The sequence below is a fragment of the Erythrolamprus reginae genome, chromosome 2 (genome assembly GCF_031021105.1).
Source record: "Erythrolamprus reginae isolate rEryReg1 chromosome 2, rEryReg1.hap1, whole genome shotgun sequence".
In the NCBI taxonomy this organism is placed as follows: Eukaryota; Metazoa; Chordata; class Lepidosauria; order Squamata; family Dipsadidae; genus Erythrolamprus; species Erythrolamprus reginae.
In genome coordinates, this window is record NC_091951.1 from 19,721,324 (window position 1) to 19,744,103 (window position 22,780).

At 45.9% G+C, this 22,780-nt stretch overlaps 1 protein-coding gene across 2 annotated transcripts in view; it reads right to left on the reverse strand.

Annotated features, from left to right (window-relative positions):
• Positions 1-1,585: 1,585 nt before the first annotated feature.
• The window catches only part of LOC139159847 (zinc finger protein 420-like), a 33,502-nt gene continuing 12,307 nt past the window's right edge, over positions 1,586-22,780 (reverse strand). For both annotated transcript variants that reach the window (XM_070737270.1, XM_070737271.1), the window contains 2 exons: positions 15,923-16,119; positions 1,586-2,888 (listed from right to left, as the gene is read on the reverse strand). In XM_070737270.1, coding sequence (XP_070593371.1) covers positions 1,754-2,888; positions 15,923-16,029 — 1,242 coding nt within the window. In that variant the 5' untranslated portion in view covers positions 16,030-16,119 and the 3' untranslated portion in view covers positions 1,586-1,753. The remainder of the gene's footprint in view (positions 2,889-15,922; positions 16,120-22,780) is intronic.

Genomic DNA, 22,780 nt, shown 5'->3' on the forward strand with positions numbered 1-22,780 from the left:
GTAGGGACCTCACCGGGATTCAAGGTTGCCTCCAGAGCATTAGACAGACTGCTAGACCAGTTGAGCATCTGCCTGCCTTTTTCCATCCTGGGAAGATGGAGGAGGTCCCTCAGGAAGCACCTCCCCTGGACCTCATTTCCCTCCCACCCCCTCCAGACCCCGAACCAAGGGTGGATCCTGTTTGGACCGATAATCTCTTGTTACAGGTTTCCTGCCCCTTCCCTGAGAAACCTCGCTCCTTCCTCTTGTAGCTGCTGGGAACCATGGGCCCTGAAGGCCTTCCTCCTCCTCCTCCCCAAAGGCCATTTCCTAATCTAGGGGAGGTCCAAGAGCCACTTTAGCAGCTCAGTATGGCACAATCTGGCTGCCATCTTGTCTGCTTTGAGCCACCCAGACCATCTTTTGAAAAAGACCCTCTCGGTTATTTTAAACAATACCTTTATTAAGGATTATATGCACAGAAAGATAGTACAAATATTGTGAATAGATGAAAAGGACAATGAAAAAAGGAGAAAAATTCATTCCACAAAGATAATAGGAAAGAAAATTTTCCCTCTTCATCCTAGGTCAGAAGATTCAACAACAAAACTTTAGCATTAAATAAACCACCAGATTCATTCCACCCTTCACCCATTTTCTCCTCTCTATATTTTAGGTTTTCCTTGTGGATCAGCACAGTCTAGTAAAAATTAAGAGAAATACAAGGTTCCTTGACTTATGACTGAAGGATTTTATGACCAGGAATCCATTCCAAGTTATCAAGGACTTCTTGTACTCTACAAAACATGATATCTACTCCCCTTATGACCCTTGGTGTAATCATTCAGATAAATTTATAATGCAAGTTTGGTTCTCACACTCCCAGCATTTATACCCTTTTCCCTCATTGCATATACTCTGAGTTTCTTTTGCTTCAGTAGGAAAAACATTTTCACTCACACCAAATAATTTTACGATTTCCCGTCTGTCACTGTATGAAATTCCTGGTAAACATTAAAATGTATTGAAAAAAACTGCTCTCAACATTGTTCACAACTGAATAGATTTATCTCTATTGCCGATCAATTTCCGGTCACAATTCAAAGTGTTGGTTATGACCTACAAAGCCCTTCATGGCATCGGACCAGAATATCTCCAAGACCGCCTTCTGCCGCACAAATCCCAGCGACCAGTTATGTCCTACAGAGTTGGCCTTCTCCGGGTCCCGTCGACTAAACAATGTCGTTTGGCGGGACCCAGGAGAAGAGCCTTCTCTGTGGCGGCCCCGACCCTCTGGAACCAGCTCTGCCCGGAGATCAGAACTGCCCCCACCCTCCTTGCCTTTCGTAAAGTTCTTAAGACCCATCTCTGCCGTCAGGCATGGGGGAACTGAGACATCTCCCCCGGGCCTTTACAGTTTATACATGGTATGTTTGTGTGTATGTGTGCTTTTAATAATGGGTTTTTTAGTGTTTTTTAAATTATTAGATTTGTTCTTACATTGTCTTTGTTATTGTTGTGAGCCGCCCCGAGTCTGCGGAGAGGGGCGGCATACAAATCTAATAAATAATAATAATAATAATAATAATAATAATAATAATAAATAATCTCTGCAATGGACTTTTTATTGCTTCCTCAGCTTTGATTTACTATGAAAATGTATGTATCATTTTTCCCACGCTCTGTGCACTTGTACGGTCACTCTCCTTTATGACTTCGGGCGTGCCTGTGAACTGTTGAAGGTTGGACAAAACATTTCTCACACTCCAGGCATTTATGTTTTTTCTCCAGTGTGGATTCGCTGGTGCGTGAAAAGATGATATTTCCGTGAAAAACATTTATTGCACACTGAGCATTTGTGAGGTTTCTCTCCTGTATGGATTCGGCTGTGACTTCTAAGGGCAGATGACTGAGCAAACGTTCTCCCACATTCTAAACATTTGTAGTTTTTTTCCCCTGTGTGAATTTTTATATGCTCTCGAAGGGTTGATTTCCTTCTATAAAATCTCCCACAGTCGATGCATTGATATGGTTTCTCCCCCGTGTGGGTTTTATGATGTCTCCAAAGGCCTTTCTGGTCTCCAAAGCATTTCCCACACTCTAGGCAGCTGTAGGGCTTCTCTCCTGTGTGGACCCTCTGATGGCTTCCAAGGTACCTTTTTTGGGAAAAACATTTCCCACACTCCTCACATTTGAATGGATTCTCTCCCGTGTGGATTCTCTCCCTATTCTTAACCTCTCTTGGTGTAAAAAAACTTTCCCCAAGCTCCCCACATTCATAGAGTTTTTCTCCTTTCTGACACATCTGGTGTTTCCGAAGCCCACAAGAATCCACAAATCTTCTCCCACATCCTGTGCATTCATAGGGTCTCTCTCCAGTGTGAATTCTCTGATGTCGCTCAAGATGTGATTTCTGGGTAAAACATTTCCCACATTCAAGGCACTTTTCGTTTTTCTCCCCTGTGTGTATTTTCAAATGTTTCCCCAGACCAGAACCGTTGACGAAACATTTTCCACACTCAAAGCATTTGTAAGATTTGATTCCTGCATGAATCTTCTCATGAATCCCAAGATATGACTTATCAGCAAAGCTCTTCCCACATTCCCAACACTTGTAAGGTTTCTTCCCTGTGTGGATTCTTTCGTGGATTTTAAGACTTCCTTTTCGAAGAAAAGATTTCCCACATTCCAGACATTGATAAGGTTTCTCTCCAGTGTGGATTTTCTGGTGTCTAATAAGTGCTGTTTTATGACTAAAGCATAAATCACACTCTTCACATGCATAGGCTTTTATTGTTGGGGGGCTTCTGAGATCTTTGGAATTTTTCCCAGAGAAGTATTTATCAGCCTCCAAACCTTGACTGGATCTATTTCCCACATGGTCCTTCCTGTGGGTCAAAAGACGGGACCTGCGAGAAAAGGATTTCCCACACTCTGAACATTCATGGGTTCTTCCATGGTTTTTTGGAGGACTGCTTGTGTCTGACAGGGGATCCAAGAGTTTCCCAGGCTCCATGCTTTATGGCGGTGGCTGCCTTATTTCGATTTTCCATTAACTGTTGATAGATGGCTCTTTAATCTTTGGTTACAATCTTTTATCCCCTGTTGAAAGGAAAAAGAAGTGAAGAATTATATTTCCTTTTGAGACACAGAATCATGAAATCTTAGCCTTGGCAGGAATCTTGAGGGTCTTCCAGTCTGACCCTCTTCCCAGGGTAGGGTGCTCAGTACACCTAAGGCCAAGTGAGGAAGTCCCTAAATTTTTAAGAGAGGTGTCCTCAATGTTTGACCATGCTTGGCCGAAACAACTTGCTATAGAAACATAGAAGACTGACGGCAGAAAAAGACCTCCTGGTCAATCTAGTCTGCCCTTATGCTATTTCCTGTATTTTATCTTAGGATGGATATATGTTTATTCCAGTTACTTAGGATGGATATATGTAATTGACTTACTGTGGATTTACCAACCATGTCTGCTGGAAGTTTGTTCCAAGGATCTACTACTCTTTCAGTAAAATAATATTTTCTCATGTTGCTTTTGATCTTTCCCCCAACTAACTTCAGATTGTGTCCCCTTGTTCTTGTGTTCACTTTCCTATTAAAAACACTTCTCTCCTGGACCTTATTTAACCCTTTAACATATTTAAATGTTTCGATCATCTCCCCCCTTTTCCTTCTGTCCTCCAGACTATACAAATTGAGTTCATTAAGTCTTTCCTGATATGTTTTATGCTTAAGACCTTCCACCATTCTTGTAGCCCGTCTTTGGACCCGTTCAATTTTGTCAATATCTTTTTGTAGGTGAGGTCTCCAGAACTGAACACAGTATTCCAAATGTGGTCTCACCAGCGCTCTATACAGTGGGATCACAATCTCCCTCTTCCTGCTTGTTATACCTCTAGCTATGCAGCCAAGCATCCTACTTGCTTTTCCTAGTTTCAGTTGTACCCATCCAGCCCTGGGGATTTATTGTTTTCCTGATTTTTAATTGTTCTGTAAGTGTTATTTCTGTAATCAGTATTTTTCTATCTTCTTCTTTTAATTCTGATATATTGCTTTCTACTAAATACTTATCTATCTTACTGGGGTCAATCTGTTCCTGTTTGTAAAGTATCTCATAGTATTCCGTAGCAATTTTTAAAAGTTTGTCTTCATCATGCTGTAACTCAAGGCAGCCTTCTAGGACCAACGCTATTCATACTTCACATAAACAAACTTTGTGATCATATTACAAGTAACTGCGTTCTCTTTGCTGACCACGTTAAACTATTCCACACCACCGATGACACAACTACCCCTCAAAGGACCAAATGGTAGAGAATATATTGATGAAGCCATTAAAGCCAATCTCTTTTCAGCTCCGTCCTTGTAAACAGCAAAGGCTATTTTTCCTATTCGTACCACAAATAACTGCAACAATCTAACAGAAATATATTTTACAGAAGATAATGTCAGAAGTTCAAAACATTCTTAAAGATCAATCTCATTCTGGGCAACCTTTTTTTTAAACTATTATCATCTGGCAGACAGTACAGGTCAATAAATATAAAGACAAATAGGCTGAAAAACAGGTTCTATCCCAGAACAGTAACTACACTGAATTCTACTGTATAGTGCAGTGATGGCGAACCTTTTTTTCCTTGGGTGCCGAAAGTGTGTGGACGGGCGCTATCGCGCATGTGTGAGTGCCCACACCCATAATTCAATGCCTGGGGAGGATGAAAACAGCTTCAAAGGAGGCTCTCTGGAGGCAAGAAATGGCCTGTTTCCCAACTTTTGGTGTCCCCGGTAGGCTCATGTTTTGCCCTCCCCAGGCTCCAAAGGCTTTCCTGAAGGCAGGGGAGGGTAAAAACACCCTCCCCATAACCCTGAAGCTCTCTGGAAGCCAAAAACATCCTCCCAGAGCCTCTGTCTGAGCCAAAAACCAGCTGGCCGGCACACACATGCACATTGGAGCTGAGCTAGGACAACAGCTCATGTGCCAGCAGATATGATTCATGTGCCATCGTGGTACCGTGCCATAGGTTCACCATCACTGGTATAGTGCAATGTTAATGCAATATCAGGGGTTTTCAATTCAATTGCATAGAATGCGAAGGATGCGTGTTTGAGTTCAATGTTTACAGTTATAAAGTACACTGAAGATGGCATTTAATTTTGTAGTACAAGGGGCAATGACAATAAAGTAAGTAGAAGAGAGAGGAGAAAATAGGTTTACAGTATTGGATGAGGATACTAAATACTGAAGACTGAATGGTAATTCAAAAATGTCTTAATAAGACAAAACAGAAGAAACCAGCAAACTGAAGTCCAACAGGGACCAAAGCATAGTTGTGTAAGCAGAGCATGGGTGAAAAGGGCTGCTCTTTCATTCCAGGTAGGCTTTTCATACATTTATTTACAATTATTCAAGTAAGGCTTCTGGCCATCAGCTTCTTCCAGCAGCTCCTACCAAGACCTCCCTCAAAGCTTCCTTTGTGCTTGGGGGAAAATCCACCAAGGATCCACATCACAACCTCTTCTGGGCAAAACAGGGAAAATCTAAAGCTTCAAAATTCTACCCATCTTTTTAAAGCAGAAGCAAAGTAAACATTAGCATTAGAAGAAAAGGTGTTATTGTTGGCCTTTTAGATGCAATTCAAAATAAAAGGAAATCTTGGGTGTTAAGAGAAAAAAATGAAAACCCAGTTAATTTAAAAATTTTCTTCCCCCCCCCCCAAACCCTCCCCATTGCAAGGTCAGTCTCTGTTACGAATCTGCACAAACGTTTTAAAGCTCCGTTTACTCCACTTTTTCCAACTGAACGTGACGGATCTGGATGCTCGGCGATCTCCTGCTCTGACGGACCACAGAGAGACCTTCTAGAAGAAACTTCCCCCAAACCTCCTTCCCGGATGCCCCCGAAGCCCCCACCCCCGGGATCCTTGGCTGGACGTGGATCCCCCTTTGCCCCCCTGGAGGGGAGGGAGGGATCCACTTACTCCCTGCAGGCAACGCCAGAGCTCTTGATCTCCCCGAGGAAACTCCGGCAAGCCCAAGAGTGGGATCCGCAGCTCCTTTCCACTGTCGGGGAGATCTCCTGGCAGGAGGTAGAGCAGCCTCACCTGCACTGAGCGGGATCCCGGAAGTTCTCCCAAGGGATCCAATGGCGATTCTCCTTTCATGGAGGGAAACGGAAACCCAGAGTGGGAGGGGAAAAGCGGGGGCGGAGCTTCTGCTCTCCTCTCGGTCTCCGCCCCCACCCGCGGCTCCGCCCCTTTCCTGCAACCTCTTCTTTCCCCTCTCCTTTAATCTCTCCCCACCCCCCACCCCAGCCAGCGTCGGTTTGGCGGGTTCCGCTGCCCCTGGGAAGAAGGTCGCCCTCTGCAGGCTGCAAGCGGGACTTCTTCATCCCCGGAGAGCCCAAGGCAGGAAAGGGGAATGTTTTGGGGAGAAGCCCAGATCGCGTTCTTGTTCCCATGGAGACAGCACAACAGAAGAGAGAAACCAGGCAGCCAAGCCACTGCAAAGTGGAGAACCATTTTTTTAAAAATTATTTATCCGCCTTTATTATTTCTACAAGAAGTCAAAGAGAGTGAGCATATCCGCCACATCTTCCTTTCCTTATTTGCCCCACAACGGCCCTCTTATGCTGAGAGTGACTGACTCAAGGTCTCCCACCTGCTTTTCATGGCCAAGGCAGGACTGGAACCCGGAGCCTCAGGCTTTCTTTTTTCTTTTTTTTATTATATACACAAAAACATAACATAACACACAATTACATAAAACCTCTTCCGAGGTAGGTAATATTCAGATTCTTCCTTATTTTGCGATTCTGTGAATATATTTCTTTTAAATAATTTCAAAACATAATTCCTAGTTTTTTTTTAAAAAAAATTCTGGTTTCCAATCAAATTATTATTTTTCCAATAGGTTCCTTTGCTCTTTTTTAAAAATTTGGACTTCTTATAATAATATTACTTCTGTATTGAGTTTTCTTTGTTTTATAAGCGATTGTTTTCTCTCTTTTTTTGGTACTTTAATTCCATTGATATTAATAGCAATCAGTTTGATTTCTTCTCCCACTTCCCACTATTACTGGGTTTAGTGTTCTTTTCTTCTATTTTTGTTATTAGAAACATAGAAACATAGAAGTCTGACGGCAGAAAAAGACCTCGTGGTCCATCTAGTCTGCCCTTATACTATTTTCTGTATTTTATCTTAGGATGGATATATGTTTATCCCAGGCATGTTTAAATTCAGTTACTGTGGATTTATCTACCACGTCTGCTGGAAGTTTGTTCCAAGGATCTACTACTCTTTCAGTAAAATAATATTTTCTCATGTTGCTTTTTATCTTTCCCCCAACTAACTTCAGATTGTGTCCCCTTGTTCTTGTGTTCACTTTCCTATTAAAAACACTTCCCTCCTGGACCTTATTTAACCCTTTAATATATTTAAATGTTTCGATCATGTCCCCTTACACTTGTACTTGTCATTTTTAAACTTTGCACAATTTTATCCGACACTGATATATGAAATTTCTATTACTTAAAGTAACCCCTAACCCTTTTGCATTATTGCTGAGCCATTTAATTTTTAACTGTCACTCTAATTTATTTTAATTACTCTCGATTTATATTGCAAATTCTCTAACAACTGTCGTTATTGTGATTTGCCCAAGATCACCCACCTGCCTTTCATGGCCAAGGCAGGACTGGAACCCAGAGCCTCAGGCACACTCATGTAGAGCCTTAGCTACTAGGCCAGTGATGGCGAACCTATGAGACGCATGTCAGCACTGACACGCGTAGCCATTTTCAGTGACACGCGGCCGCTGGAGAAACTTTCGGAGAGTTACGTTTCATCCTCGGCTCCTACACGGCCAGGTGGATTAAAAAATTGCTGTAGTGTAGACTGTAGACTAGTAACTCTGTGCCAGAGGTCTGTAGGCCAGAACAGCAGAGCTCCGGCACAGAGCGTCTAGGCCTGGGACTTCCGGTAGGCCGAACTTCCGGCTGGCGCAGAACAGACCATGAAAATAATTAAGTATCCTGATGTAGTAGTCTACAGTAGTTTGGAATTAAATGGTTTCCAATGGATACAAATTGATGATTTGGAGATGCAACTTGCAGAATTTCAGGACAGCATCTGGGGTCAGGTGTTTGTTGACTTGAGGTCAAAGCTTGAGAATCTAGAAAGGGGCCGCTTGGAGAGTCAAGAGGAGTGCCACTATGAACAGGAAATTTGGAGTGCCTGGGATCGGTTACCAGACACTTTTAGCACCCTGAAAAATATAGCAATGGCTTTACTTACTATTTTTCCCTCTACGTACTTTTGTGAGACCTTATTCTCAGCATTAAATAATGTCAAAACCAACAAAAGAAACAGATTGACTGATGAACTTAGTAGCGCTTGCTTGGGCTTGAAGTGTACAAAATACCAACCTTCAATTGAAGATTTAGCCAATGAAATTCAGCAACAAAAAAGTCACTAAATCAGTGACGGCAAAGCTTCGCCATTGCTGGAAGAATTCCCCCTCCCCCTCACTTATCTTAGTTCATGATTAGATTAGATTAGATTAGATTAGATTAGATTAGATTTATTGGATTTATATGCCACCCCTCTCCGCAGACTCGGGGCGGCTCACAACAATAGTAAAAAACAGTACATAGTGACAAATCCAATGCCCACCAATCCAATTACAATTTTAAGTTGAGAAATTCATAAAACAATCCCAATATATATAAAAAACAACCACACAATCAATCAGACAGCAAACAACATGGGCAAGGGGGAGATGTTTTAGTTCCCCCATGCCTGACGGCAGAGGTGGGTTTTAAGGAGTTTACGAAAGGCAAGGAGGGTGGAGGCAATCCTAATCTCAGGGGGGAGATGGTTCCAGAGGGATGGAGCCACCACAGAGAAGGCTCTTCCCCTGGATCCCGCCAGACGACATTGTTTAGTCGATGGGACCCGAAGAAGGCCGACCCTGTGGGACCTAACCGGTCGCTGGGATTCGTGCGGCAGAAGGCGGTCCCAAAGATATTCTGGTCCGGTGCCATGAAGGGCTTTATAGGTCATGGCACCCCACACAAGTTAAATAACAGCAAGACCAACAAAAGAAACCAACTGACAGATTAACAAAGAAGTCACTAAGCAGGTAAGTTAAATAATTATACATATTTGTTATTTAAACTATAAATATCACAAAATTATGTTTTTTTTCTCAAGGTGACACACCACCCGAGTTATGCTCATTTTTTTGGTGAATTTTGACACACGAAGCTCAAAAGGTTGCTCATCACTGTAGTAGGCCATACTGGATACTGATTGTTGAGAAAGAGGGGTATGGACTTATGTAAACATGCATGATGTGTACATGTAGAGACACATACATGTTTGAGGAATCTGTTTATAAAATCTTCCTCTGTTGAAAGAGGATGAATGTAAGAATTCATATCCACAATGAAGACCAGAACTTGTTTGAGGCAAGTGTGGCTGTCGGGGGCCTTTGATCACTTGTAACAAACAGCTGAAGAAGGGGGAACAAACCATTACGGAATGAATTTGTTTGTTTGTTTGTTTGTTTGTTTGTTTGTTTGTTTGTTCATTTATTTATTTATTTATTTATTTATGCATCTATTTATTTATCAGATTTGTATGCCGCCCCTCTCCGTAGACTCGGGGGGGCTAACAACAATAATAATACAATGTAAACAAATCTAATATTTAAGTTAATTTAAAAACCCCAATTTAAGAAACCAATCATACATACAGACATACCATACATAAATTTTATAAGCCTAGGGGGAAGGGAAAGTCTCAATTCCCCCATGCCTGACGACAGAGGTGGGTTTTAAGGAGCTTACCAAAGGCAAGGAGAGTGGGGGCAACTCTGATATCTGGGGGGAGTTGGTTCCAAAGGGTCGGGGCCGCCACAGAGAAGGCTCTACCCCTGGCTCCCACCAAACCACATTGTTTAGTTGACGGGACCCAGAGAAGGCCAACTCTGTGAGACCTAACTGGTCGCTGGGATTCGTGCAGCAGAAGGCGGTCTCGGAGATATTCTGGTACGATGCCATGAAGGGCTTTGTAGGTCATAACCAACAGTTTGAATTGTGACCGGAAATTGATCGGCAACCAATGCAGACTGCGGAGTGTTGGTGTAACATGGGCATATTTAGGAAAACCCATGATAGCTCTCGCAGCTGCATTCTGCACGATCTGAAGTTTCCGAACACTTTTCAAAGGTAGCCCCATGTAGAGAGCATTACAGTAGTCGAGCCTCGAGGTGATGAGGGCCCTTCTCCTTAGACTCAGGGCGGCTTACAACATGTTAGCAATAGCACTTTTTTAACAGAGCCAGCATATTGCCCCCACAATCCGGGTCATTTTACCCACCTTGGAAGGATGGAAGGCTGAGCCGGTGGTGAGATTTGAGCCGCTGACCTATAGATCTACAGTCAGCTTTGGTGGCCTGCAGTACTGCACTCTACCTGCTGCACCACCCCGGCTCTATTTTGCAAATGGGTCAAAGTTTTATCAGCATTTTATTACAAGTAGTCCTCGATTTACGGCATAGATGTTTCCCAACGGGACAAATAAGGAAACTTGTGAGGTGGGTGGTTTCTATATTTGATAATAAAAGAAATATAAATAACTACAGGTGGCCTTCGACTTTCCACCTTAAGCGAGTCTCTGCACATTATGGACCCGGGTCATGCAAGTTATTTATTTATTTATTAGATTTGTATGACGCTCCTCTCCGAAGACTTGGGGCGGCTAACAACAATATAAAAAGAGAATATAAACAAATCTAATATTAAAAATAATCTTTAAAAAAAACCTTTTGTGGGTGGGGTGCATCCACTCTGAAACGCTGCAACTGGATTACTGCCTGTAGTGAACCTCCATGGCTGTGTCTGCCCTGCAGCTGTGCCTGATGGGCTCTTGGCTGAAAGGGAGCACTGACCCAAACTCAGCCTCTCCCACCCGAGCTGAGAAGGGAAGGACAGAGCCCCACACAGGAGGGGCCACAAATAATGAAACCTTTGTTGGAAAGAACTGAATGCTGGCAAATGGACGTGTATGTGTTCCTTTGTGTGTGTGTGTGTTTGTGTGTGTAGGAATTAGCAGCATGAAATGGCAGAACGGCCCCTTTTTCCAATTTTCAGCAGTTGACCTTCCATGAATCCCAGGACTGGATCTTCTTCCCAAAAAGCCTTCAATCCTCCAAGAGAAAAAGCCTCCGTCAGACTGGAGAAGCATCCGGGTACCAGGCACCTCTGGGGAACCAGGTGTCCAAATCAAGGGGCTCACAGGGAGAGGGAAGATGCCAGAGGTGCACTAGAGTGCCTTCCGTCCCCTGTCCTATTGCTCTCCTATATCTCCTATTCCTTTCTTCTATTCCTATATCTCTTCTTCTATTCTTTCATTGATATGTTCTAGAAACATAGAAACCTAGAAGACTGACGGCAGAAAAAGACCTCATGGTCCATCTAGTCTGCCGTTATACTATTTCCTGTGTTTTATCTTAGGATGGATATATGTTTATCCCAGGCATGTTTAAATTCAGTTACTGTGGATTTATCTACCACGTCTGCTGGAAGTTTGTTCCAAGGATCTACTACTCTTTCAGTGAAATAATATTTTCTCACGTTGCTTTTGATCTTTCCCCCAACTAACTTCAGATTGTGTCCCCTTGTTCTTGTGTTCACTTTCCTATTAAAAACACTTCCCTCTTGAACCTTATTTAACCCTTTAACATATTTAAATGTTTCGATCATGTTCCCCCTTTTCCTTCTGTCCTCCAGACTATACAGATTGAGTTCATTAAGTCTTTCCTGATACGTTTTATGCTTAAGACCTTCCACCATTCTTGTAGCCCGTCTTTGGACCCGTTCAACAATGTTCTATTATTATATCTTCTTTTCTATTATTTCTTAGATATATTTTACTATGGGTATCTCCTCTATAACCTTCATCATGTATTTTACTATATGTATATAGATATATACCCACTAAAACCCTCATTGTGTATTGGACAAAATAAATAAATAAATAAAAATAAATAAGCCCCCCCTGAAGTAGCCAGTAGGAGTCCGGCAGATCCCAGCTTCTGAGCACATCAGCCACTATGTCTCCAAGGACATTTCTATGGGATCGAGAGGGAAGAGACCACTTCCCAAGTAAAACAGCTAGGAAAACATTGTGCTGTGTAGGGCTGGGAAGGAGATGCCATTTTATGGAGGAAAAGGAGAGAACTAACCAGGGTTAAAGGCAAGTGATCAGTTAAAAGTGGGTCTCCTAATGAAGCTCCTGAAGCTAATGAATCCCAAATTAGTATTAAAAATAGACTATTTCAAGTCATCTCTCAATGGAAAAATCAGTTAATTGAAACATAGAAACATAGAAGACTGACGGCAGAAAAAGACCTCACGGTCCATCTAGTCTGCCCTTATACTATTTCCTGTATTTTATCTTAGGATGGATATATGTTTATCCCAGGCATGTTTAAATTCAATTACTGTGGATTTACCAACCACGTCTGCTGGAAGTTTGTTCCAAGGATCTACTACTCTTTCAGTGAAATAATATTTTCTCACGTTGCTTTTGATCTTTCCCCCAACTAACTTCAGATTGTGTCCCCTTGTTCTTAATTGGTTCCATATTGACAGAAATAGGCAAGAGAAATATGTAATGTTAACATACTTATTGAATAATAATAGTGCCACAGTAAGAATAACAAGAATATCCACAAATGTAATCCAAATGAAAAAGATGAGAAGCTTTATTTAATAACACCCAAGGTCAGGGAGCATTTTTCTTACTTTTCCATAATTATGAGCTGCTTTTGTGTATTCTGAAAAGATTTCAAAATAAAACATCTCAGTCGTTGCCGCCGCTCCAGCAGCTTCCCTTCATTACGTGACGTTCCCGGCGCTGTTGCTCCTCGAAGGGAAGCCGCTGCCATTGCCACCGGGAAGGAGAAAGTTGGTGCAGCTGCCTACAGGTAGAAGACCAAGCACTGAAGAAAGGAGCCCCCTGAAGCTGCTGGTATTGCAGCCGCCCCCACCCTTCCTGCAGCTTGCCGCGGTTAGACTATAGAGCTCCTCAGATTTTTTTATCCCATAGGAAATAAAGAAAATAGATTTAATTGGTTCCCAGGGAGTCAACAGGGGCTGGGAACCAATGAAATCCATTTCCCTTATTTCCTATGGGATAAATTAATTCGGTGCTCGACCAAATCAGTTCTCGATCACACTTCTGGAACAAATTGTGGTCGAGAACCGAGGTACCACTGTAATTGCTTTAAGTGGAGGGGGGAGATAGATGGAGCCTTCAGTGCTTCCAGCCAGCTGCCAGCTGTCCCCAGGCCTGGACTTCACTCCAGTGTCACCATTGCCATAGATTAACATGGCCTTAACTTCCTTAGGGGGTGAGGAAACCTTCCTAAGGAGGGGGCTGGTCTGGGGGAGGAGGGGGGCTGGTCTGGGAGAGGTGGGGGGCTGAGAGGTGCCCTCAATATTTCTGGGGGAAGGAGGGGGATAAACATATATCCATCCTGTTCTGTCAGCGTGTCTGAACCACCCGTAATTACAGGCTAATTAGTCCAGAAAGACACACACCACACAATAGAAGGAAAACCCAAAAGTCTTTATCAACAGAAAAACAGAAATAGCCCCCTTTTTAAATGTCAAAGGGATTTTCTGGTACACACAAAGCACAGGTTAAATGCAATCCAATTTCTCACCCAATAACTGGGAAATTGAGTTCAATTCTGAAGTCCAGAAAGTCCACACACAATCTTGAACAGCAATATAATGACAATATAATGAATCAGATAAACTGCCATGAGGCTAAAACACCAGGCTGCTCTTTTATCTGTAGCACTAATTACAGCAGCCCCATTCAACCACAGGTGGCCTCATTTAACTCATGTAATAATCCTTTAGTTGTTGTCTCCTATGCATCACTCTACGCATGCGTTGATGTGTCATAAATGCTTGTTCAGAATCCAGAGATGATAAGGATGATTGATCTCCTGGGCTGTCTGCTAAACTTCCCTCTTCCCTGTCACTCACGCTTCCTTGGTCAGAGGAGCCTTCGTCGGCAGATTCTATTGGGAGCAAAACAGGCCTGTGGCATGTGGATGTTTCCCCCACCTCCACCTCCACATTCCTTGGGGGCAGGAGCTGGGCCAGAGCTAACCGCAACACATCCTAAGATAAAATACACGAAATAGTGTAAGGGCAGACTAGATGGCCGATGAGGTCTTTTTCTGCCGTCAATCTTCTATGTTTCTAAAAAGACCCCCCCCCCAACTTCCTGTCTACAACAGGGACTTTTCTACAACAGCCTCAGAAAGGCCCCACAGCTCTTTGCACCCTCATTCAGCACCAAAAGTCCAGATGCCTTTTGGAAGACCATCTTAGGGACCCCCAACTTTCCCTCCAAATTGTTAGGATGACTGCTGGACCAGTTGAGGATCTGCCTGCCATTTTCCACCCTGAGAAGATGGAGGAGGCCCATCAGGAAGCACCTCCCTTTTCCTCTCATTTTCCTCCCCCCTCCAGAGGCCCCATCAATGGTGGATCCTACTGGGACCGACAGTTCCCCATCTCTCCTCTAGGGGGCATTTTCCAGATAATTGTAGGATTTCCCTTCTGTCACTGTGTGAAGTTCTGGGAAACATTAAAGTGGGTTGAAGTAAAATGCTCCCATGTTGTTTACAGCTGAACAGATTTATCTCTGCAATGGAGTTTTTGCCGGTTTTTCAGCTTTTATTTACTAGGAAAAAATATTTTTCTCGCACTTTCAACACTTGTGAGGCTATTCTCCTGCGTGCTTTCGAGTGTGCCTCCAAAGTGATGAAGCATGGGCAAAACATTTCCCACACTTCAGACATTTATATGGTTTTTCTCCAGGGTGGGTTTGCTGATGCCTCACAAGAGTATCTTTCTCAGAAAAACGTTTATTACACTCTGAGCATTTGTGGGGTTTCTCTCCTGTATGGATTTGGCCGTGACGTCTAAGGTGAGATAACCGAGCAAATGCTCTCCCACAGTCCAAACATTTGTAGTTCTTTTCTCCTGTGTGAATTTTCACATGAATTTTAAGGGCCGATGAGGTTCTAAAAAATCTTCCACACTCAATGCATTGATATGGTTTCTCCCCTGTGTGGATTTTACGATGACTCCAAAGGTCTTTCTTGTGTCCATAGCATTTTCCACACTCCCCACATTTGAATGGCTTCTCTCCCGTGTGGATTCTCTCATGATTCTTAACATCTAATCGTGTAGCAAAACGTTTCCCACACTCCCCGCATTCATAGGGTTTTACCCCTTTGTGCCACCTCTGGTGTCTCCAAAGCTCAGAACAACGTACAAATCTTCTCCCACATTCTGTGCATTGATAGCGTCTCTCTCCAGTGTGAGTTCTCTGATGTACCACCAGGTTTGATTTAATAGAAAAACATTTCCCACATTCGAGGCACTTTTCATTTTTCTCCCCTGTGTGTGTTTTCAAATGAATCTGAAGAGATGAACCCAGTGTGAAACATTTTCCACACTCAAAGCACTTGTAAGGTTTGATTCCTGCATGAACCTTCTCATGGATCCCAAAACCTGACCTATGAGAAAAGCTCTTCCCACATTCCCAACATTTGTAAGGTTTCTCCCCTGTGTGGATTCTCTCGTGGATTCTGAGAGTGGCTTTTTCACGGAAAAAATTCCCACACTCCAGACATTCATAGGGTTTCTCTCCAGTGTGGATTTTCTGATGGTAAAGAAGGCTTGACTTGTAACTAAAGCATGAATGACATTCTTCACATTCATAGGCTTTTAGTGTTGGGGGCTTCCTGAGTTCTTTGGAATTTTTCCCAGAGAAGGATTTCTCAGCCTCCAAACCTTGACTGGATCCATTTCCCACATGCTCCTTCCTGTGGGTCAAAAGCACAGACCTGCGAGAAAAGGATTTCCCACACTCTGAGCATTCATGGGTTCTTCCATGGTTTTTCGGAGGGCTGCTTGTGTCTGACGGGGGATCCAAGAGTTTCCCAGGCTCCATCCCTTCTGACAGTGGCTGCCTTATTTCGATTTTCCATTAACTGTTGATAGTTGGCTTTCAGGTAAATCTTTGGTTCAAATGTTTTATCTTCTGTGAGAAGGAGGAAGAAATGAAGAATTATATTTCCTTTTGAGACACAGAATCATAAAATCTTATCCAGTCTGACCCTCTTACAAAGGTAGAGTGCTCAGTACGCCTGAGGCCAAGTAAGGAAGTCCCTATATTTGTAAAAGAGATGTCCACAACATATGACCATGCTTGGGGCTGGAATCTCACTCCTTCAGTGAAGCAGTGTGTCAGCTCTGAAACGGATCACCCCTGCCACGGCCATCTTCCGTTTCTCCACTTACCACACTGCTCAGGGAGGGGGGAGAAGAATGGCATGCGATCTAGCCAAAACAATCTACTATCTCATAGGAACCAAGGTCATTCTCAACCTGTGCCGGCAGAAAAATGGAACTCGTTGCCAGGGATATACAAGAACACCTAATTTGGCAATGTGGTCTGTGATCCTAGAGGTGGGGAGATCTCTAACGTTTAATTATGCTGAATGCACAGGAAACAGATAGAGCTTGTTTGAAGTTAGAAACATAGAAACCTAAAAGACTGACAGCAGAAAAAGACCTCATGCTCCATCTAGTCTGCCCTTATACTATTTCCTGTATTTTATCGCCTTTCGTAAGCTCCTTAAAACCCATCTCTGCCGTCAGACATGGGGGAACTGAGATATTCTTTCCCCCTAGGCCTTTACAATTTATGCATGATATGTTTGTTTGTATGTATGTTTGGTTTTACAAATAAGGGTTTTTTAACTGTTTTAGTATTGGATTTACATGCTGTTTTGTACTACTGTTGTTAGCCGCCCCGAGTCTATGGAGAGGGGCGGCATACAAATCCAAAAAATAATAATAAAAAATAATAATGTTTATCCCAGGCATTTTTAAATTCAGTTACTGTGGATTTACCAACCACGTCTGCTGGAAGTTTGTTCCAAGCATCTACTACTCTTTCAGTAAAATAATGTTTTCTCACATTACTTCTAATATTTCCCCCAATTAACCTCAGATTGTGCCCCCTTGTTCTTGTGTTCACTTTCCTATTGAAAACACTTCCCCTCCTGAACCTTATTTAGCCCTTTAACATATTTAAATGTTAAATGTCCCCCCTTTCCCTTCTGTCCTCCAGAGCAGAGGTCCCCAACCTTTTTTGCACCAGGGACCGGCTTTCAGCTAGACCAGTTTTCCATGGCCCGGTGGGGGGGGGGAGCTAGCTGTCAGCGGCGCCGTAAAAGGGGCGATCAAGAGAGGAATGGGTGAATGAATGGACGGAGGGTGGGAAGGAAGGAAGGAAAGAGGGAAGGGACAGGAACAGAAGAAGGGTGCAAAGAAGCAAAGAAAGGTGTGAAAGGGGAGAGTAAGAGAGGAAGGAGTGAAAGAAGGGAATGAGGGAGGAAAGAAGGGAGGAAGGAAAAGGAAAGCAAGAAATGGAGGGAGGAAAGGAAGGGAGGAAAGGAAGGAAGGAAGGAAGAAAGAAGGAAAGAGGGAAGGGACAGGAACAGAGGAAGGAAGCAAGGAAACTTATGAAAGGGGAGAGTAAGAGAGGAAGGACTGGAGGGAGGGAGGGAAGAAGGTAGGAAGGAGAAAGAAAAGAAATAGAGGAAGGAAAGGTAAAAGAGAGAAAGAAAAAGAGCAAGAAAGAAAGAAAGAAAGAGAAAGAAAGAAAGAAAGAAAGAAAGAAAGGCAACTTCAAAGAAAGGCTCACTGAGCATCTCTCACTCTCTCTCTCTTTCTATCCCTCTTTCTTTCTTTCTCTTCCTTTCTCTCTCTCCTCTTCCTTTATCTCCTCTTTCTCTCCCCCCTCTCTCCCCCTTTCCCTCTCTCTTTCTCTCTCCCTCTCTTGCTATCTCTCCCCCCTTTCCCTCTCTTTCTCTCTCTCCCCCCTCTCTCTTTCTCTCTCTCTCCCCCTCTTTCTCTCTCTTCTTCTCACTTTCTCTCTCTTGTTTTCTTTCTGTCTCTTTTGCTTTCTCTCTCTCTCACTCTTTCTCTCTTGTTTTGTTTCTCACGCTCTTTCTCTCTCTTGTTCTCTCTCTCTTGCTATCTCTTTCTCTCCCCCCCTTTCTCTCACTCTCTCTTTCTCACTTTCTCTCTATCTTGCTGTCTGTTGCTTTCACTCACTCTCGTTCTCTCTCCGTTCTTCTCAGCGGTGACGCGCGCACGCCCTGCCCGCCTCACATTTGCCGAGAGGACTTTCGCCCCGGGCTCTCAGCAAGGGGGTTTGCATGAGAGGCGGGGCCGGCGGAAGGTGATATTCAATGTCGGGGGCGCACGGGCGGGTTTGCGCGCGCTCCCTATCTCCCTGCTAGCCCACTCGGAATACGTATTCAAAATAAGAAAAGCCTTTGCCGGCGAAGGCTTTTCTTATTTTGAATACAGTATTCCGAGTGGGCTAGCAGGGAGATAGGGAGCGCGCGCAAAACCTCCCGTGCGCCCCCGACATTGAATATCACCTTCCGCCGGCCCCGCCTCTCATGCAGCCCCCTTGCTGAGAGCCCGGGGCGAAAGTCCTCTCGGCAAATGTGAGGCGGGCAGGGCGTGCGTTCCGGGTGCGGGAGGAGCTGCGGTGAAAGGCAGGAGGTGGCAGAGGAGCAGAGGGGGCAAATCGGGCGGGCGGTGGGCAGCGCGGAAAGGCCGAGGGGGCCCTGGCGCCGCGGACCGGCTGAAAACCCCCAACGGCCCGGTCCCGGTCCGCGGACCGGCGGTTGGAGACCCCTGCTCCAGAGTATACAGATGGTCTGAAGTTACCAGCTGGAGCTGAATCCCTATAGCTGGAAGCAATGCTATGTCCATCCATAATATTATATTGTAAAGTGTCTTTTGAGAAAGCTGAACAGAAGTAGCTATTGAAAGGTTTTATCCCCATTCTTTAAATTTGGCCATTTCTTCCTCTTTTGAGGCTTTAGCAGCATATATTATCTGTTTCGCCTCCTTCTGGCTCATTTTATATACCTCTCTGTCAGCTATACTTCTCCACTGCAGCTGGAAGGAGAGTCCAGCATGGGTTATTAACCAATCCTATTGGTAGAGACTGAGTAAAAAATTTACATAATTATTAGGCACCGCCCCCACACTGCTCCCATGAGCCCAGTTTTAAAAACTCAGTCACAGTGTAGAGACGTACTGAGTTTTGCTCTAGGAGCAATGATATGTTAAATCTGTCTTTTACCTGTTTAATGTTTTTCTTTTTGTCTCCTTACAGGAAACGAAGACAAGGAGGACAGATGGGGTTGCTACCCTCCGCGGGCAGCAATCCCCAACGCTCTCCTCAGGGGTCGCTTCCCTCCGAGGGAACTTCCCCGAAAAGGAGCACCCAGCCTGGGGTCCCTGGCCTCCGTGGCCAGACCAGGGCTGTGAGCCAAAGGTGGGGGGGTCCGCCCCCCCCACTGGGAGGCTCAGGAGCGCTCGTGGAGGAAAGGCTCCGGGAGGACGGAGCAGCGCTCATCAGCTGTTCGGCGGCCGGGGAGACCGCCGCCGCCGCCGCGAGCCGCCGCTAGGGACGCTGAAGCGCCCGACGGGGCTGGGAAGCCCCCCCGCCGCTGCAGACGCCAAAGGAGCAGCCGAAAAGCCGAAAGAAGCGGCTGAGGCTTGGCGGGGACGCGGCGAAGAGCGGCCAGATGCCCGGAGCGGCCATGCGAAGCCGCGAGCGGCATGGGCAGCGCCATATTGGGGCCGCTTTGAGCGCGATTCCCCTATTGGCGCCAACCGGAAGGGCTTCCGGCAGCTGCTTGGCGCAAAGAGGCCATGGACCTCAGGGCGCAGGCGCAGAGCCTCTGCGAGGCGAGACGCCATTTTAAAAGCTGAATTTGGTGATGAGGCGTTTTATTTCTGGCTACCGAGGAGTCTTTGGATTGCAAGGGAGCTAGATTGACAATGGAGGACCAACCTAGCAGCGAGAAGACTGCATCCCCGGCCAGGCCAAAAGACAAGCCTAAGGGGAAGGCTAAAGATAAGTCCAAGTCCTCGCATTCTCCTGCTTCAGCCTCCTCTCTCAAGGAGGCTGAGAAACGCATCAAGGCCCTTGAGCAAAAATTGGAAGCGGCCTTGCATAGCTCTCCAGCAGCGGTCCCTCTGACTCAGAGGCAGGCCTTCACACCAGACCCAATGACTCCCTTGTCACCACTTGGCCTATCTGGGGCTAGACATGAAGGGGACTGGTCCCCAGACCAGCCATTTACTGCTATGCCACCTGTGGCCCCTTCTCCAGCCTCCTCATGGGCCAGGCCTGGGTCATCAGGACATAACAGGAGAGATCCACAAGGGCCATCAGCCACGTTCACGCCCACAGCGGCAGGGCTGAGGACACAGGCGGGTACTTGGCAGGACATGCCACCGGATTTGCAGGACTTAATTGCAAATGTATACTCGCAAGGCATAGCGACTGGAGCCCACCAGTATGCCCCAGTGCCAACACAAGCACCAAGAAATGTGTGGTCAGCACCGCCCCCCTCGGGTTTGGGGTCCCTTTCCGAAGAACCACTATTGGGGGAGGACAGTGAGAAAGAATATGACTTTTCTGAGGATGAGGCTCCCCCAGAGCAACCAACTCCTGCAGGCTTGTTTAAGCCAACTCTATTTCGAACACTGCTATTTAAGGCCAAGCAGGTAATGAACTTACCTGGGGCGGCCAAAGCAACTGAAGAGGCAGGCAAGACCTCAGCTACTCTCCTCAGGGAGCCCCAACCCGAGTCGGACCATTTCCCAGCATCGCATATCTTCGTAGAAGGGGTCAAGAAGCCTTGGCAGTACCCGGCAGCGGCCCAGGGACCGTCCAATTTGGAGCGCAAATTTTATACCTTCGATGAGGAGGTTGAAAAATTGCTCGAGTACCCCCCAATTGATGAACCAGTTGTAACCTTGGTCTCCAGCGCCCTGGTTCCCTCGGAGACAGGAGAAAACCTGAAACCAGAGGAGAGGAAGGCAGAGACACTGCTGCGGAAGATCCACCAGATGGCTAGCTGGGGATTCAGGGCAGCAGCAGCGGCATCCTTCCTGAATAGGGCATCCCTTCTGTGGCTCCAGGAGATGCAATCTCGCTTGGGCCCGGACGAGGGCAGACTTCGCCAGGATCTGAGTAAGCTGCAGGCGGCAGCTGAATTCTCCGCGGACGCCACCTTGCATGCAGCCAAGTTCTCCAGCAGGGGGATGGCCACTGCCCTATCGGCCCGTCGCTTGCTGTGGTTGAGAAACTGGCCAGCGGACCTGAAGTCCAAGTGGCGGTTGGCATCGGCACCATTCCAGGGTGCGACACTCTTTGGCGATATCTTAAACAAGGTCCTCGTGGAGGACAAAGACAAGAGGAAAGTTCTTCCCAGGTCGGGCAGAAGGCAGGATCGGAGGTCCACCCCTTATGCGAGGCGACAACCGCCCCGATGGGATAACTCTGCAAACACGGCACAGCAGCAAAGAACCTTCAACCAGGGTCAATTCACGCAGCACACCTACAGAAGCGACCGGGGGTCGTTCCAGGACCGACCCAGGGGATACCAACAATCCCGGCGGCCCTTTCGGGGGGGCAACCAACGAGGTTTCCGCCGATCCAAATGACTTGCCCAGCCAGCTGCCGATCGGGGGGAAACTGCAGCACTTCAGTGCCTCCTGGCGCAGCACGTCTTCCGATCAGTGGGTCCTCGCCACAGTGTCGGGAGGTCTACGGCTGGAGTTCGTTGGGCGACCCCCCAATCGAGTTATACACTGTCCAACGCTCCGAGACCCTCGGAAGAGACTACAACTACAAGAGGAAATTTCACACTTGCTAGAGATCCAGGCCATAGAACCGGTACCGCCCCAGGAGAGGGGCAGAGGCTTCTATTCAAGGATCTTCATCGTACCCAAAACCTCAGGAGGCTGCAGGTTAATCCTCAACCTCAAGCAACTAAACATCTTCATCAAATACCGGAGATTTCATATGCACTCCCTGCAGACCATCCTGGCCTCAATCAGGTCTCGCGACCTTCTGACTTCTATCGACTTGAAAGAGGCGTATCTTCATGTGCCCATACACCCGGAGCACCGAAAATACCTGCGCTTCTGCTCCGAGGGAGTGCACTTCCAATACAGAGCTATGCCATTTGGCCTTTCCTCCGCCCCACGAACTTTTACCAAGCTTCTGGATGCTCTGACGGCCCACCTGCGAGGGCACGCCATACGGTTGATGGCATACCTGGACGACATCATTATTTTGTCCAGGTCCCAGGTGCAGGCGAGGCAAGATTTGGTTCAGACCATACAAACATTGGAAGACCATGGCTTCACCATAAACATGGAAAAGAGCCAACTGACACCCAGAACCAGGCTTCAACATCTGGGGGCCATTATAGACACCCAAACCAATACGGTGTCACTCTCCCCAGAGAGGCTAGAGAACATCCAGCGTCTCATCGCCAGCCTCAGCCAGCACAGAAGGGTTCCCCTATCGCTACTTTCAAAGGTTCTGGGGACCCTGGTGTCGGCCATTGGAATCGTTCCGTGGGCCAGGCATCATATTCGGACCTTGCAGTGGTTCCTACTACCAGCTCAGAGGACAAAGGTCAGCCACTCCCATCGGCAGGTCAAATTACCTCGGGAGGTCAGGGAGTCCCTAAAATGGTGGAAGTCGCAGGCAATTCGCAAGGGATCGCCATTCCACATGCAGGACAAAGTCATCCTTACCACAGACGCAAGTCTTTATGGTTGGGGAGCGCACATAGGTCATCACA